This window comes from Pristiophorus japonicus, unplaced genomic scaffold, assembly GCF_044704955.1.
Source record: "Pristiophorus japonicus isolate sPriJap1 unplaced genomic scaffold, sPriJap1.hap1 HAP1_SCAFFOLD_1322, whole genome shotgun sequence".
Taxonomy (NCBI): domain Eukaryota; kingdom Metazoa; phylum Chordata; class Chondrichthyes; family Pristiophoridae; genus Pristiophorus; species Pristiophorus japonicus.
This window is the reverse complement of record NW_027250990.1, coordinates 2,355-17,046: the sequence shown is the minus strand read 5'-3', so window position 1 is coordinate 17,046 and position 14,692 is coordinate 2,355. Positions and strand designations below refer to the sequence as shown.

The window sequence follows — 14,692 nt, the reverse complement described above, 5'->3', positions numbered from 1 at the left end:
TGAGTTTTAGGATTGTGTCGCGAAATGAAGGTGACTATAAATGGAAGATTGTATCTGTAACAAGCGGCTCATCGGGTTGGAAACTGAAGGACATTCGGGGCCAGAGAAGGAGTCGGATAATAAAAAACTTTTTTACCAAGTCCGACAATTTCACCTTCTGAGCAGCCCGTGATCCCGAAAATCGGGGAGCGATACAAACTGCGCTCACCTGAAGCCTGGCGATAAATCGGGGCAGAGATACGATGGTTTCCACTGGGGGCTGACTGACATCCTTCACCCGCCTGCACGCCGCAGAATCAACCCCAGGGCACAAGGTCGTTGGGAAGATGAGGCAACCCGATTGGTGCTAATTGAAGGTCGTGACCCTGGAACTAGTCGCCCCGGGGTCGTGACCCTGGAACTTCAGTCGCCCGGGGTCATGAGCTTGGAACTACAGTTGGCCTGGGGTCGTGACCCTGGAACTACAGTCGCCCCGGGGTCGTGACCCTCGAACTACAGTCGGTGGGGGCCATGACCCTGGAACTACAGTCGGTGGGGGCCGTGACCCTGGAACTACAATCGCTGGGGGCCGTAACCCTGGAACTACAGTCGCTGGGGGCCGTGACCCTGGAACTAGTCGGCCCGGGGTCATGACCCTAGAACTACAGTCGCCCCGGGTTCGTGATCCTGGAACTACAGTCGCCCCGGGATCGTGACCCTGGAACTACAGTTGCCCCGGGGCCGTGACCCTGGACCTACAGTCGTTGGGGGCCGTGACCCTGGACCTACAGTCGCTGGGGGCCGTGACCCTGAAACTAGTCGCCCCAGGGCCGTGACCCAGGAACTACAGTCGCTGGGAGCCGTGACCCTGGAACTACAGTCACCCCGGGGCCGTGACCCTGGATCTACAGTCACCCCGGGGTCGTGACCCTGGAACTACAGTCGCCCCGGGGTCGTGACCCTGGAACTAGTTGCCCTGGGGCCATGACCCTGGAACTACAGTCGCCCCGGGGCCGTGATCCTGGAATTACAGTCGCTGGGGGCCGTGACCCTGGAACTACAGTCACTGGGGGCCGTGACCCTGGAACTACAGTCGCTGGGGGCCGTGACCCTGGAACTACAGTCGCTGGGGGCCATGACCCTGGAACTACAGTCACCCCGGGAGTCGTGACCCTGGAACTACAGTCACTGGGGGCCATGACCCTGGAACTGCAGTCGACTCGGGGCCGTTACCCTGGAACTACAGTCGCCCTGGGGTCGTGAACCTGGAACTACAGTCACTGGGCGTCGTGACCCTGGAACTTCAGTCGCCCCAGGGGAAACTCAAAGTTCCGACGACAGGTAGGTTGTAGAATTTCGCAGGAGCGCAGTGTGGAGTTGAAAGTTCACCGGAGGTTAACAGTTACAGCCACCTCTTTAAAAGAGCCAAGCGACTAAACTATTAATGTAATGAATTTAATACATAAATACACAAAGAACAGAAACATGAACAAAACTGTTACATCGATTGGAAACAAGATGTGAGACAGAGGGGCAGGACAGAGAGAGAGAGTGCGAGAGAGAGAGCGAGGGGGTAGGGTACCTGAGAGAGGGATGGGGTAGAGAGGGAGAACGAGGGGGCAGGGGTAAAGAGCAGGAGGCACCTTTCCCTGAGCAGTTTGTGAATTGGATCCTCTTATTGGATGCACTTTTCATTGTCTGTCAGAAACGCTTTAATTTGCTCCATGATTTTATCAAGCAGAGGGCTGGCTATCAATCCGGGGGCAATCCCGTCAATCAGCACCCAGTGAATGATGGGGAGTAAAATTCTACATTCCTCTGCATCCCTTTCCAGTTAGAAAGGGGGTGAGTGAATTCAGCAGATTAAACTTTCATCTTCAGATTTATAAATCTCGTTTGTAACACTAAAACCTGCTCAGAAACACCCAAACCCAAGACCCAACTCACACACCCTTCGCTCAGACACCTCGGAGATCCTAATCCCAGAGTCAACTGGAACCCTTGGTGTTTAGAGACACTAATTCTAGTCTTGCCTCGCCCACACCTCAGATCCCAACCCAGAATTTGATCTGAATTGGCAGACGCACTCCTCCCAGAGATTCCCAGGCCGCAGGGGCTGCCAGTGATGAAGGGGGCGACCTGGCACTGGGGCTGATGTCCCTGGTGTGGTTCAACACTGGACCTGCTGTCCCTGCGCCTCTAGTCAGTACTCGCGTACCTGGGGGTGGGGGCAATGCCCAGGGGAGGCGGTTAACATTGTGCACGTGTCTGTTCCCATATGGGCATCAAGCTCTTTAGGCAGCACTCAATCGTATTGTATAAAATTGACAGCCTGGGGCAGCAGGATCTGCCGAGCCCTCTCGATGATTATTCTTCATTCCCAGGATAATTTCACTCAGAATGTTATAATTATAAAATATTACAATAAAAATTTTATTCAATGTTGATTCAGACTCGTCAACAGAAACAGTAAAAAATTACTGAAAGTGGTTGTTTATGTCAAAGTGAGGTGTATATTGCAGGTAGTGGGTAGATAGTGTGCAGGTAGTGGGCAGGTAGTGTGCATGCACTAGGACAGCGTGTACAGTATAGCAATGCATTGATTATAGTTTGGAACAAGGGACCCATCCCCTTTGTAACTAGCAGCAGCAATTCATATATAGATACTCTTTCTACTCATTATTAGCCTTCATTAGCAGCGTTAGATTACCATATGACCTTTAAAAAAATTTGGACTGTAAAGATTTCCTTGGGTGTGGACACAAGCTCGCACATTACTAAAACCTGGGATTTGGTTTTGCAAATTTTTTTTGCCATTTTTTCCATAAATAAATCTTGTTCAGAAATAAGGAATGTTTGACCAGAGACTGGGTATGTAACATGGATCCGCACCTCCAGCAGGGAATTCTTATGGCTGTTTCTTTCTTAAAGAAACACAAACTCGTCTCCAACTATTCGTTTTTAGTCTCTTCCGGGATCTGTGGCAGGTTTTGGTCCTTCTTCACGGAGGTTGGTTTGGCAATGTTGGACGGCTCAATGGGTTTGGCCTCATTCGTGTGATAGCTGCCCTTGTGACGGTAATAGTACAAGAAAAGTAGCACCAATAGGGCCAGGATGGTGAAAAGCACAAATGCCACAATCACTGGAACACAAGAGGACACCGACGGGTTAGTGCAGGATGCAAACATGTGGCTGCAGCACCTCCTCACTCAGACCTGGCACCACGAGCTCATGTTCATTCGTTCCCAGACAGTATTCGAAACTCCTCGTTTGTTCCTTTCTCATCTGTGCAGGCCTGTGACATTAAACCTTGAACCACACATTCGGTTCTGGATATCGAGGAATATTTCCCAGCCCTGGAATTAGGACATCAATCAGAGACCTTGGTCTCCATATTCCTCTCTGTGCCGGGCAGTACAGAGATGACCAGCCCAATGGTGCAATGGATGAGGGAGGTGAAGGGATGCCCGGCTTCAGGCGTTGCCGACAGGTGCTGGGGGCTTGGTCGGTCTCCAACTGGCCAGCCTCAGCACAAGACGCTGTTGGATGGGTCTGCACCCAGACCACGCCAATGGCCCGAGACACCAAACTCGGAGGGGCAAGGTGGGCTGGACAGACCCAGCACTCATCTGATGGACATTGCCAGTCACACCAGCACAAACACCGGGATGGCCAATAATTGGGGCAGGTGTCAGAGGATGAGGGATGAGGAAAAGTAAAGTTGGATGGAAGGGGCACCAAAATACTGAGTGCGATAGAAATGCTTATAATTAAACCATAACTGCAGCACAATATCCCGTATAACAGGGTCCAAGTCCAGTCTATACTCACCACCAATCACTGCTCCTGTCAGGTAATCGTATCCAAATCGTGGAGTGTCTGAAAATACAGAGTTTCTCAGTTTCAGTTAACATTAATCAGGTCCTGCCCACCCTCTCCCCCAGCCAATCAGACACGGAGAAGGGCCCAGGCTGGGAGAGGTGGTTTGTTATTCTCCTTTAATTTAAGATTAAAGTTGCAAAAGTTAGGAGGATCGAGCGGATGAATGCGTGGCTGGAGAGTTGGTGCAGGAGGGAGGGTTTCAGATTCCTGGGGCATTGGGACTGGTTCTGGGGGAGGTGGGACTTCAACAGAGCCGGGCTAGTGCTGTTGGGGAGGGTTTAAACTAATTTGTCAGGGGGCAGGTAGTATTAGAAAGGGGAAACAAGGATTGGGAGAGACAGAAAGCACCAGAGTAAGAGATAGTAAAAGCTTTTACTGATATATAAAATGAAAACGAGTGACTAAAGTAAATGTTGGTCCCTCAGAAGATGAGAAGGGGGATTTAATAATGGAAAATGTGGAAATGGCTGAGACCTTAAACAATTATTTTGCTTCGGTCTTCACAGTGGAGGACACAAAAACCATGCCAAAAATTGCTGGTCACGGGAATGTGGGAAGGGAGGACCTTGAGATAGTCACCATCACTAGGGGGGTAGTGCTGGACAGGCTAACGGGACTCAAGGTAGATAAGTCCCCTGGTCCAGATAAAATGCATCCCAGGGTATTAAAAGAGATGGCTGAAGTTATAGCAGATGCATTCGTTATAATCTACCAAAATTCTCTGGACTCTGGGGAGGTACCAGCGGATTGGAAAGCAGCTAATGTAACGCCTCTGTTTAAAAAAGGGGGCAGACAAAAGGCAGGTAACTATAGGCCGGTTAGTTTAACATCTGTAGTGGGGAAAATGCTTGAAGCTATCATTAAGGAAGAAATAGCAGAACATCTAGATAGGAATAGTGCAATCAAGCAGACGCAACGTGGATTCATGAAGGGGAAATCATGTTTAACTAATTTACTGGAATTCTTTGAGGATATAACGAGCATGGTGGATAGAGGTGTACCGATGGATGTGGTGTATTTAAATTTCCAAAAGGCATTCGATAAAAGGTTACTGCAGAAGATAAAGGTACGCGGAGTCAGAGGAAATGTATTAGCATGGATAGAGAATTGGCTGGCTAACAGAAAGCAGAGAGTCGGGATAAATGGGTCCCTTTCGGGTTGGAAATCGGTGGTTAGTGGTGTGCCACAGGGATCGGTGCTGGGACCACAACTGTTTACAATACACATAGATGACCTGGAAGAGGGGACAGAGTGTAGTGTAACAAAATTTGCAGATGACACAAAGATTAGTAGGAAAGTGGGTTGTGTAGAGGATACAGAGAGGCTGCAAAGAGATTTAGATAGGTTAAGTGAATGGGCTAAGGTTTGGCAGATGGAATACAATGTCGGAAAATGTGAGGTCATCCACCTTGAAAAAAAAAACAGTAAAAGGGAATATTATTTGAATGGGGAGAAATTACAACATGCTGCGGTGCAAAGGGACCTGGGGGTCCTTGTGCATGAATCCCAAAATGTTAGTTTGCAGGTGCAGCAGGTAATCAGGAAGGAGAATGGAATGTTGGCCTTCATTGCGAGAGGGATGGAGTACAAAAGCAGGGAGGTCCTGCTGCAACTGTATAGGGTATTAGTGAGGCCGCATCTGGAGTACTGCATGCAGTTTTGGTCACCTTACTTAAGGAAAGATATACTAGCTTTGGAGGGGGTACAGAGACGATTCACTAGGCTGATTCTGGAGATGAGAGAGTTACCTTATGATGGTAGATTGAGTAGACTGGGTCTTTACTCGTTGGAGTTCAGAAGGATGAGGGGTGATCTTATAGAAACATTTAAAATAATGAAAGGGATAGACAAGATAGAGGCAGAGAGGTTGTTTCCACTGGTCGGGGAGACTAGAACTAGGGGGCACAGCCTCAAAATACGGGGGAGCCAATTTAAAACCGAGTTGAGAAGGAATTTCTTCTCCCAGAGGGTTGTGAATCTGTGGAATTCTCTGCCCAAGGAAGCAGTTGAGGCTAGCTCATTGAATGTATTCAAATCACAGATTGATAGATTTTTAACCAATAAGGGAATTAAGGGTTACGGGGAGCGGGTGGGTAAGTGGAGCTGAGTTCACGGCCAGGTCAGCCATGATCTTGTTGAATGGCGGAGCAGGCTCGAGGGGCTAGATGGCCTACTCCTGTTCCTAATTCTTATGTTCTTGTGTTCTTATAGTACGGTATTAGGTGGGGTCAGACTAAGAGAATACAAGAAGGTCGAAGATAGGTTTACAGTGCATGTGTGTAAATGCACAAAGTGTTGTAAATAAGGTTGGTGAGCTGCAGGCGCAAATAGACACATGGGAATATGATGCTGTGGCGATAACGGAGACCTAGCTCAAAAAAGGGCAGGATTGGGTGTTAAATATTCCTGGATATAAGGTGTTCAGGAAAGATAGGGCAGGAAAGAGGTGGTGTGACAGTATTGGTTAAGGAGAATGTTACAGTGCGAGAGAGAGAGGTTGTCCTGGAGGGGTCAAGGACAGAATCTATTTGTTTAGAGTTGAGTAACATTAGAGGTGCCATTACACCACGAGGTGTATTCTACAGGCCACCAACTCGTAGGAAAGATATCGAGGAGTAAATTTTCAGGGAAATTACAGCGAGGTGCAAGAACTATCGAGTAGTGATAATGGGGGACTTCAACTATCTTAATATAGACTGGGATAATAGTGAAAAGGGCAGAGAGGGAAGAATTTCTGAAGTGTGTTCAGGAGAACGTTCTTGATTTGTATGTTTCTGGCCCAACGAGGAAGGAGGCATTGCTGGATCTGGTTTTGGGGAATGAGGTCAAGTGGAACAAGGGTCAGTCAGTGAACATTTAGGGAACAGCGATCATAGTATCGTAAGGTTTAGATTAGCTATGGAAAAAGACAAGGAGCAATCTAGAGTAAAAATACTTAATTAGACGAAAGCCTATGTTAGTGGGTTGAGAACGGATACGGCCCGGGTAAATTGGAATCAAAGACTGGCAGGCAAAACTAATCGAACAATGGGCTGCCTTTAAAGAGGAGATGGTTTGGGTACTGTTGAGGTACATTCCCCCGAGGGGGAAAGGTAGGGCAACCAAAGCCAGGGCTCCCTGGATGATGCAAGAGATAGAGAGTATGATGAAACAGAAAGAAAGCACGTATGACAGATGTCAAGTTGAGAATACAAGTGAGAATCAGGCTGAATATAGAAAGTTCAGAGGGGAAGTGAAGAAGGAAATAAGAGGGACAAAGAGAGGGTATGAGAAAAGATTGGTGGCTAACATAAAGCAGAATTCAAAAGTTTTCTATAGGTATATAAATATTAAACGGGTAGTAAGAGGGGGGATGGGGCCGGTTAGGGACCAAAAAGGAGACCTACGTATGGAGGCAGAGGGTATGGCTGAAGTACTAAATGAGTACTTTGTATCTGTCTCAGCAAGGAAAAAGATGCTGCCATAGACATAGTAAAGGAGCAGATAGTGGAGATACTGGATTGGATTATAAATTGATACTAGAAAGGCTGGCTGTACATAAAGTGGATAAGTCACAGGACTGGGTGGGATGCATCCCAGAATGCTGAGGGATGTAAAGGTGGAAATTGCAGAGGTACTGGCCGTAATCTTCCAATCCTCCTTCGATACGGGACTGGTGCCAGAGGGCTGGAGAATTGCAAATGTTACACCCTGGTTCAAAAAAGGTGTAAGGATAAACCCAGCAACTACAGGCCGGTCAGTTTAACCTCGGTACTGGGGAAGCTTTTAGAAATGATAATCAGGGACAAAATTAACAGTCACTCGGGCAAGTGTGGATTAATTAAGAGAAGCCAGCACGGATTTGTTAAAGGCAAATTTTGTTTAACCAACTTGATTGAGTTTTTTGATGAGGTAACAGAGAGGGTTGATGAGGACAATGGATTTCCAAAACACGTATGATAAAGTGCCACATAATCGGCTTGCAGCAAAGTTGAAGCCCATGGAACAAAAGGGACAGTGGCAGCATGGATACGGAATTGGCTCAGTGACAGGAAGCAGAGAGTAGTGGAGAACGGTTGTTTCTCGGACTGGAGGAAGGTGTTCCCCAGGGCTCGGTACTGGGACCATGGCTTTTCTTGAGATATATTAATGACATGGACTTGGGTGTACAGGGCACAATTTCAAAATTTGCAGATGGCACAAAACTTGGAAATATAGTGAACAGTGAGGTGGACAGTGATAGACTTCAGGAAGACCCCCCCCGCCCCCATTCTCCCCGCCCCACCCACACTCCCCCTGCCCCCTGCCCCCCGCCCCACAACACTCTCCCACCCCACCACTCTCACCCCGTCCCCCACCAGTCTCCCCCCATCCCCCACCACCGTCCCCCACACTCCTCTCCCCGCCCTCTCACACTCCCCCCCCACCCCCACCCCGCCCCCCACACTCCCCTCCCCACCCACACTCCCCCTGCCCCCCGCATCCCACTATCCCCCTGCCCCCCGCATCCCACTTTCCCCCCCGCCACACCACAATCTCCCACCGCCACACTCTCCCCCCCCATCCCCCACCACTCTCCCCCCGTCCCCCACCACTCTCCCCCCCACACACCCCCGTCCCCCACACTCCTCTCCCCACCCCGCCCCCCCACACTCCCCTCCCCTGCCCACCCCCCCTTCCCTGCCCCCCCCACTCCCCTCTCCCCCACACTCCCCTCCCCTGCCCCCCACACTCCCCTCTCCCCCGCCCCCCCACACTCCCCTCGCCCCCGCCCCCCACACTCCCCTCTCCCCCACACTCCCCTCTCCCCTGCCCCCCCCACACACCTCTCCCCTGCCTCCCCCCCCACCCCACTCCCCACACTCCCCTCCCCTGCTTCCCCCACACCCCGCCTACCCACACTCCCCTCCCCTGCCCCCCACACACACCCCCCCCCCCCGCCCCCCCACAGCCGCAGGTTGTGTACCTGGTTGCAAGGCCCAGGGATCTTGCTCCAGGAGGACGGAGGACAGGATTATCGGGAGGGCCCCGCAGTTTGACTCTACCAACGGCCCAGAAACATTCACGGTCTGGTTGGTGTCGGTTCTCAGAGCTGCCTTTAGCGGGACGATGCCGTTACAGCTGACGCCGGCTAGGCAGCCGGTAAACCCCGGGGTGTTAAACCTCTGGATTTCTGGGTCCAGAACGCCCACCTCTGTCAGGGGAACGGCAGAAATTAGCACACATGCATCTCACTTACACATCTTGTTCTGTCCAATCATTTAATCTGCTCCCTTTTCTAATTTTCTGTTTCTCCTCTTCACAATTCATTCCACGATCATCTGCGAATTGAATTCTCTTCCTCTCTTCACCTGTCCTGTTTATTTTTCAACCGGTCCGTGGGAGATACGACAGATTGATCCAGAACTGACCTCCACTCTCCAATTTCATAGCAGCACGGCACAAACACCTTCCAACACTCGCTACTTACTATGTCCCCTCCGACAGTGTGGCACTCCCTCAGTACTGACCCTCTGACAGTGCAGCGTTCCCTCAGTACTGCCCCTCTGACAGTGCAGCGCTCCCTCAGTACTGCCCCTCCGACAGTACGCGCTCCCTCAGTACTGCCCCTCCGACAGTGCGGCGCTCCCTCAGTACTGCCCCTCCGACAGTGCGGTGCTCCCTCAGTACTGCCCCTCCGACAGTGCGGCGCTCCCTCAGTACTGCCCCTCCGACAGTGCGGCGCTCCCTCAGTACTGTCCCTCCGACAGTGCACCGCTCCCTCAGTACTGCCCCTCCGACAGTGCGGCGCTCCCTCAGTACTGCCCCTCCGACAGTGCGGCGCTCCCTCAGTACTGCCCCTCCGACAGTGCGGTGCTCCCTCAGTACTGCCCCTCCGACAGTGCAGCGCTCCCTCAGTACTGCCCCTCCGACAGTGCAGCACTCCCTCAGTACTGCCCCTCCGACAGTGCGGCGCTCCCTCAGTACTGCACTGGTGCCAGCTTAGATTCTGAGTCAGAGGTGACAGGTTTACCAACTGAGCCAAACTAACGAGTAAAAATAATGAAGCAATGCCATGACAATATGCAGCACAAAATCAAGAAATGTATCTTTGGTATAGACACAGGAGCTAAAGGCAGTGTGTGTGGGAGTAATACACCGACCGAGTGTAACGAGAGCTTGTTCATGAGTCAATAAGGAACAGTTAAGACCTCACCCATCACTCGACCCAGGAACAGAGACCTTGGAGAATCAAAATTTTTATCTCCCCACAGAGAAATTTTGGCTTTGATAACCGGATATCCATCCACCTGCGGGAAGAGGAGATCAGAGGCAAAGTTAGACTCAACAAACAGTCATATGTTTTATGTATTGGAATCAACGAGACACGACCGGGCTCATCCACCAGATGGCAGTGGCGCGTGTGGGGGTGGGGGCGGAGTATCTGTAGGAGGGGGCAATCCGTGGGGCGGCAGGGGTAGGGGGCGGGGCGGGGAGGATTCTGGCCGTTGTTCAGTCTGCGGTGGGTCCGGTGTTGCCGTGTCACCACATTCGCCTATTCTCCGGTGCGCCTGCTCCCCGCTTGCTCCTCTACACCCCTCACTGAACCAGGGTTGGTCGCCTGGCTTGATGGTGATGTCGGAGCGAGAGATTTGCTGGGCGATGAGGTTACAGATTGCTGCTGATGGCCCACAGCGCCTGATGGCTGCCCAGTTTTCAGCTGCTGGATCTGTCCTGAACCTATCCCATTTAGCACACAGCACGATGGAGGGTGTCCCCGGTGTGAAGATGGGACTGTGCAGTGGTCCCTCCAACCCAACATCATCAACAGACAGGAGCATGTTGTGCAAACGAGGTCAAGTAGGTTTTTCCTCATGTTGGTTGTCTCGACTCCTGCCGCCAACCTAGTCTTTCAGATCCTAACCTCGGCCAGCGCAGTTCATAACGCAGTGTTGCACTTGGAGATAGCCAGCCTCACCCAGCCTTGCGCTAGCTGGGCCTGTGTTCACCGGCATGCGAGCCCCAGGTGGGTAGGGGTAACGCTTCAATGACACCCAGCAAGGTTCCTTGATAAAGTGCAACTTCCCCATCGACACCTGGGAATCCCCGGCCCAAGACCACTCAAAGCGGAGGAAAAGCATCCGGGAAGGCGCTGAACACCTCGAGTCTCTTCGCCGGGAGCACGCAGAAGCCAAGCGTCGACAGCGGAAGGAGCGCTCGGCAACCCAGGCCCCCCACCCACCCGTTCCTCCAACCATCGACTGCCCCACCTGTGACAGAGACTGTCGGTCCCGCATTGGACTCTTCAGTCACCTGGGAACTCATTTTGGTGTGGAAGCAAGTCATCCTCTCTTCCTCGACTCCGAGGCCTGCCTTCGCCCCAGGTCTGCGTTATCCTCCCGGGGCCTGCGTTACCGTGGGGCCTGCATTACTGCGGAGCCAGCGACCTGTGTTATGCGAGCCAGGTACCTGTGTTATGCGGGCCAGGTACCTGTGTTATGCGGGCCAGGTACCTGTGTTATGTGGGCCAGGTACCTGTGTTATGCGGGCCAGGTACCTGTGTTATGCGGGCCAGGTACCTGTGTTATGTGGGCCAGGTACCTGTGTTATGCGGGCCAGGTACCTGTGTTATGCAGGCCAGGTAACTGCGTTATGCGGGCCAGGTAACTGCGTTATGCGGGCCAGGTACCTGTGTTATGCGGGCCAGGTACCTGTGTTATGTGGGCCAGGTACCTGTGTTATGCGGGCCAGGTACCTGTGTTATGCGGGCCAGGTACCTGTGTTATGCGGGCCAGGTAACTGCGTTATGCGGGCCAGGTAACTGCGTTACCGTGGGGTCGGCGTTACCGGGCCAGGTACCTGTGTGTAGATGTCCCGGTCTTGTCTGGTGATGTTGACCCGGTGAGCCTCACCATCCGCCACATTCTCCTTTACCAGGATCTTGGTGAATGGATTGGCAAATGATCCCAGTTGGTATCGCAGCACCAAACTGCCTGTGAGGGAAAAGACAGCAACTTTTAAGGATTTCCAAGCCTTAATACGTTTTACTATTGAATTTATATTGAAAGCAAAAAATAACAAGGGGCTGGAAGCAGGAATGTCCGTGTGTGCCACAAAAACATCCGGCAATCTCCGGAGCTCAGGACCACGTCCGGGGGGCAGGGGGGTGTCGGGAGGGGGGCGGGGGGGCGTGTTGGGAGGGACGGGGCGTGGGCGTGTCCTGGGGGGGGGGCGTGTCCAGGGGGGAAGCATGTCCGGGGTGGTGGGGGGAGCGCGTGTCCGGTGGGAGGGTCGTGTCCAGGGGGAGGAGGTGGGTGGAGTGTCCGGGGAGGGCCACAATTTTGTCGAGAGGAGTGTGTGTTGCTCGGGTCATTTTAACTTTGGCCAAAGGTCTAAATTGGGAGTCCTGACCAATTGTCTGTTGACATCAGTGGAGCGGGCAATGTGCAGGTGGGCTGGCAGTAGCGAGCTCCGTGTGCCGGCTGCGTGTGGGGTGGGTGGGGGAGTGGCTGCGTGTGGGGGAGTGGCTGCGTGTGGGGGAGTGGCTGCGTGTGGGGGAGGGGCTGCGTGTTTGCGAGCTGCGTGTGGGGGGGGGCTGCGTGTGGGGGAGGGGCTGCGTTGGAGAGGGGCTGCGTGTGGGGGAGGGGCTGCGTGTTTGCGAGCTGCGTGTCGGGGTGGGGGTGGGCTGCGTGTGTGCTTACCATCATGTTTGATGATCACTGCCAGATAATCCTTGGAGTAGGAGCTGATGTACATGAGGACACTCGGTGGCTCCGATGTTTTGAAACTGAAGACAATCTCTTCACTGGTTGAATTAAAACCGTGACTTAATGGAACCATCATATTCGCAAACTCTCTCACTGCGGCCGTGAACGGTGATTGGAAACTGTAACGCACGTAAGTGCCGGGGTCAAAATAGCCACCGATAACTGGAAGGGATAGAGCACAGTCAGGGGCGGCACGAATTGTCAGAAGGACTCGCTGCTTACAATCAACTAAATGTGAAGGAAGGTTTCCTGGGATTTCTCCTTTTGTGAATCAGACTCTGCTCATTTTATTTGTTGTATTACCAGTAAATTGACAGGCTGGAGATTCTCTCTTCCCCACATCGCTGTAACAAACCTGGGCCCATTCCCGGAAAGCCCGGCCCCATTCCCGGCGATCCCGGCCCCATTCCCAGTGATCCCGGCCCCATTCCCGGAGAGCCCGGCCCCATTCCCAGCGATCCCGGCCCCATTCCCAGCGATCCCGGCCCCATTCCCGGAGAGCCCGGCCCCATTCCCAGCGATCCGGCCCCATTCTCGGTGATCCCAGCCCCATTCCCGGTGATCCCAGCCCCATTCCCGGTGATCCTGGCCCCATTCCTGGTGACCCTGGCCCCATTCCCGGTGATCCCGGCCCCATTCCTGGTGATCCCGGCCCCATTCCCGGAGAGCTCGGTGTTATATATGTAAACCTGTATATACCTTGTGTAGCCACCAGAGGGCTCATCCAAGGGATCCCACAATCCCTTGGAAGCACAAGTACTTAAGGAAGCCTCACAGGCTGGATAGACACTCTGAGACCTGTAATAAAAGACTACGATCACACTTTACTTTGAGCTCACAGTATCCAGTCAGACCCTTTATTCATACATAACACCCGGCCTATTCCCAAGTCAGGAGCTAGTACCTTTATTGCAGAAAGGCCCATCGAAGGCGCTGGAATTGCAGTCACAGGTGTACGTGCTGTACTTCTCGACACATCTCCCTCCGTTCTGACACAGCATCCCGGGACTGCTGCACTGGCCCACACAGCCCGGGTTCACCCCCTCCGTCACACTGGCTTTCCGTTCCAAGTCCAGGATCTCGCCGTTCATTCTCAGTCCACGAAGGCAACCAAAGAAAGCATTTAGCCGGTACTCTGCCGCTCCTGTCACCGGAAAAACCAAAAACCTCAGTGCCAGTCAAAGAGCAGTGAGTGTCACACAGCACAGTCCCTCACGCACCGACACATCTGGACTGTGAGCCACTCACAGACCCACACACACCGACACATCTGGACAGTGAGCCACACGCACCGACACATCTGGACAGTGAGCCACACACATGGCAGAGACAGGCTATAACCATATTCAGACTCAGACAACTCCCGAATCAACATCCTGTTAACTACCCAACCCACAGGTGACTTGTAGGAAAATGGAAGAGAAATAATATATTAATGAGAAGGAGCAAAGCACAAAAAGTTTAGAAGAAGAGAGCAAGTGTGACGGGTCAGTGACAGATCAAAAGAAATATCGTCCTCGTGTAACAGGGGCTCCCACCTGTAATGTCACTTTCGATACTGACTGACTTTCTAGCATTCCCGGGGTTACTTTCAATCTGTCAGTCAGGAATCAATCCTAGCTACGGTAAGCCAGCCAATTCCAAAGCTCAGGACCACAAATTTCTGCCAGTTGGCATATTATTTAGCGAGTTTTATAATAGTTACAAAAACTGCTGCAGAAAAATTGAAGAAATCGATTAATAATGCAGGACTGAACAGCAACACAGGCCTCCAACACAAGCCCGCCATTCGGCCCCTCGAGCCTGTTCCGCCATTCAATGAGATTATGGCTGACCTGTGACCTAACTCCATATACCCGCCTTTGCCCCATATCCCTTAATACCTTTGGTTAACAAAAATCGATGAATCTCCGATTTAAAATTAACAATTGACCGCCAGTACCAACTGTTGTTTGTGGAAGAGAGTTCCAAATCTCTCCCACCCTGTGTGTGTGTTTCCTTACTTCACTCCTGAAACGTCTGGCTCTAATTGTTAGACTGTGCTCCCTCGACCCAGACTCCCAACCAGCAAAATATCAACCCCATCTGTTCCCCTTAATATGGTG

The 14,692-nt window shown here is 52.1% G+C and overlaps 1 protein-coding gene across 1 annotated transcript; it reads right to left on the bottom strand.

Moving 5' to 3' along the window:
- Positions 1-1,456: 1,456 nt before the first annotated feature.
- Positions 1,457-14,295, bottom strand: LOC139242410 (contactin-associated protein 1-like). Its single transcript, XM_070870346.1, has 8 exons — positions 14,126-14,295; positions 13,492-13,731; positions 12,522-12,749; positions 11,680-11,813; positions 10,037-10,130; positions 8,807-9,034; positions 3,811-3,858; positions 1,457-3,121 (listed from the first exon to the last, which is right to left on the bottom strand). The coding sequence occupies exons 2-8, from the start codon at positions 13,676-13,678 to the stop codon at positions 2,931-2,933; spliced, it is 1,110 nt and encodes a 369-aa protein (XP_070726447.1). The 5' UTR covers positions 13,679-13,731; positions 14,126-14,295; the 3' UTR covers positions 1,457-2,930.
- Between the last annotated feature and the right edge of the window lie 397 nt (positions 14,296-14,692).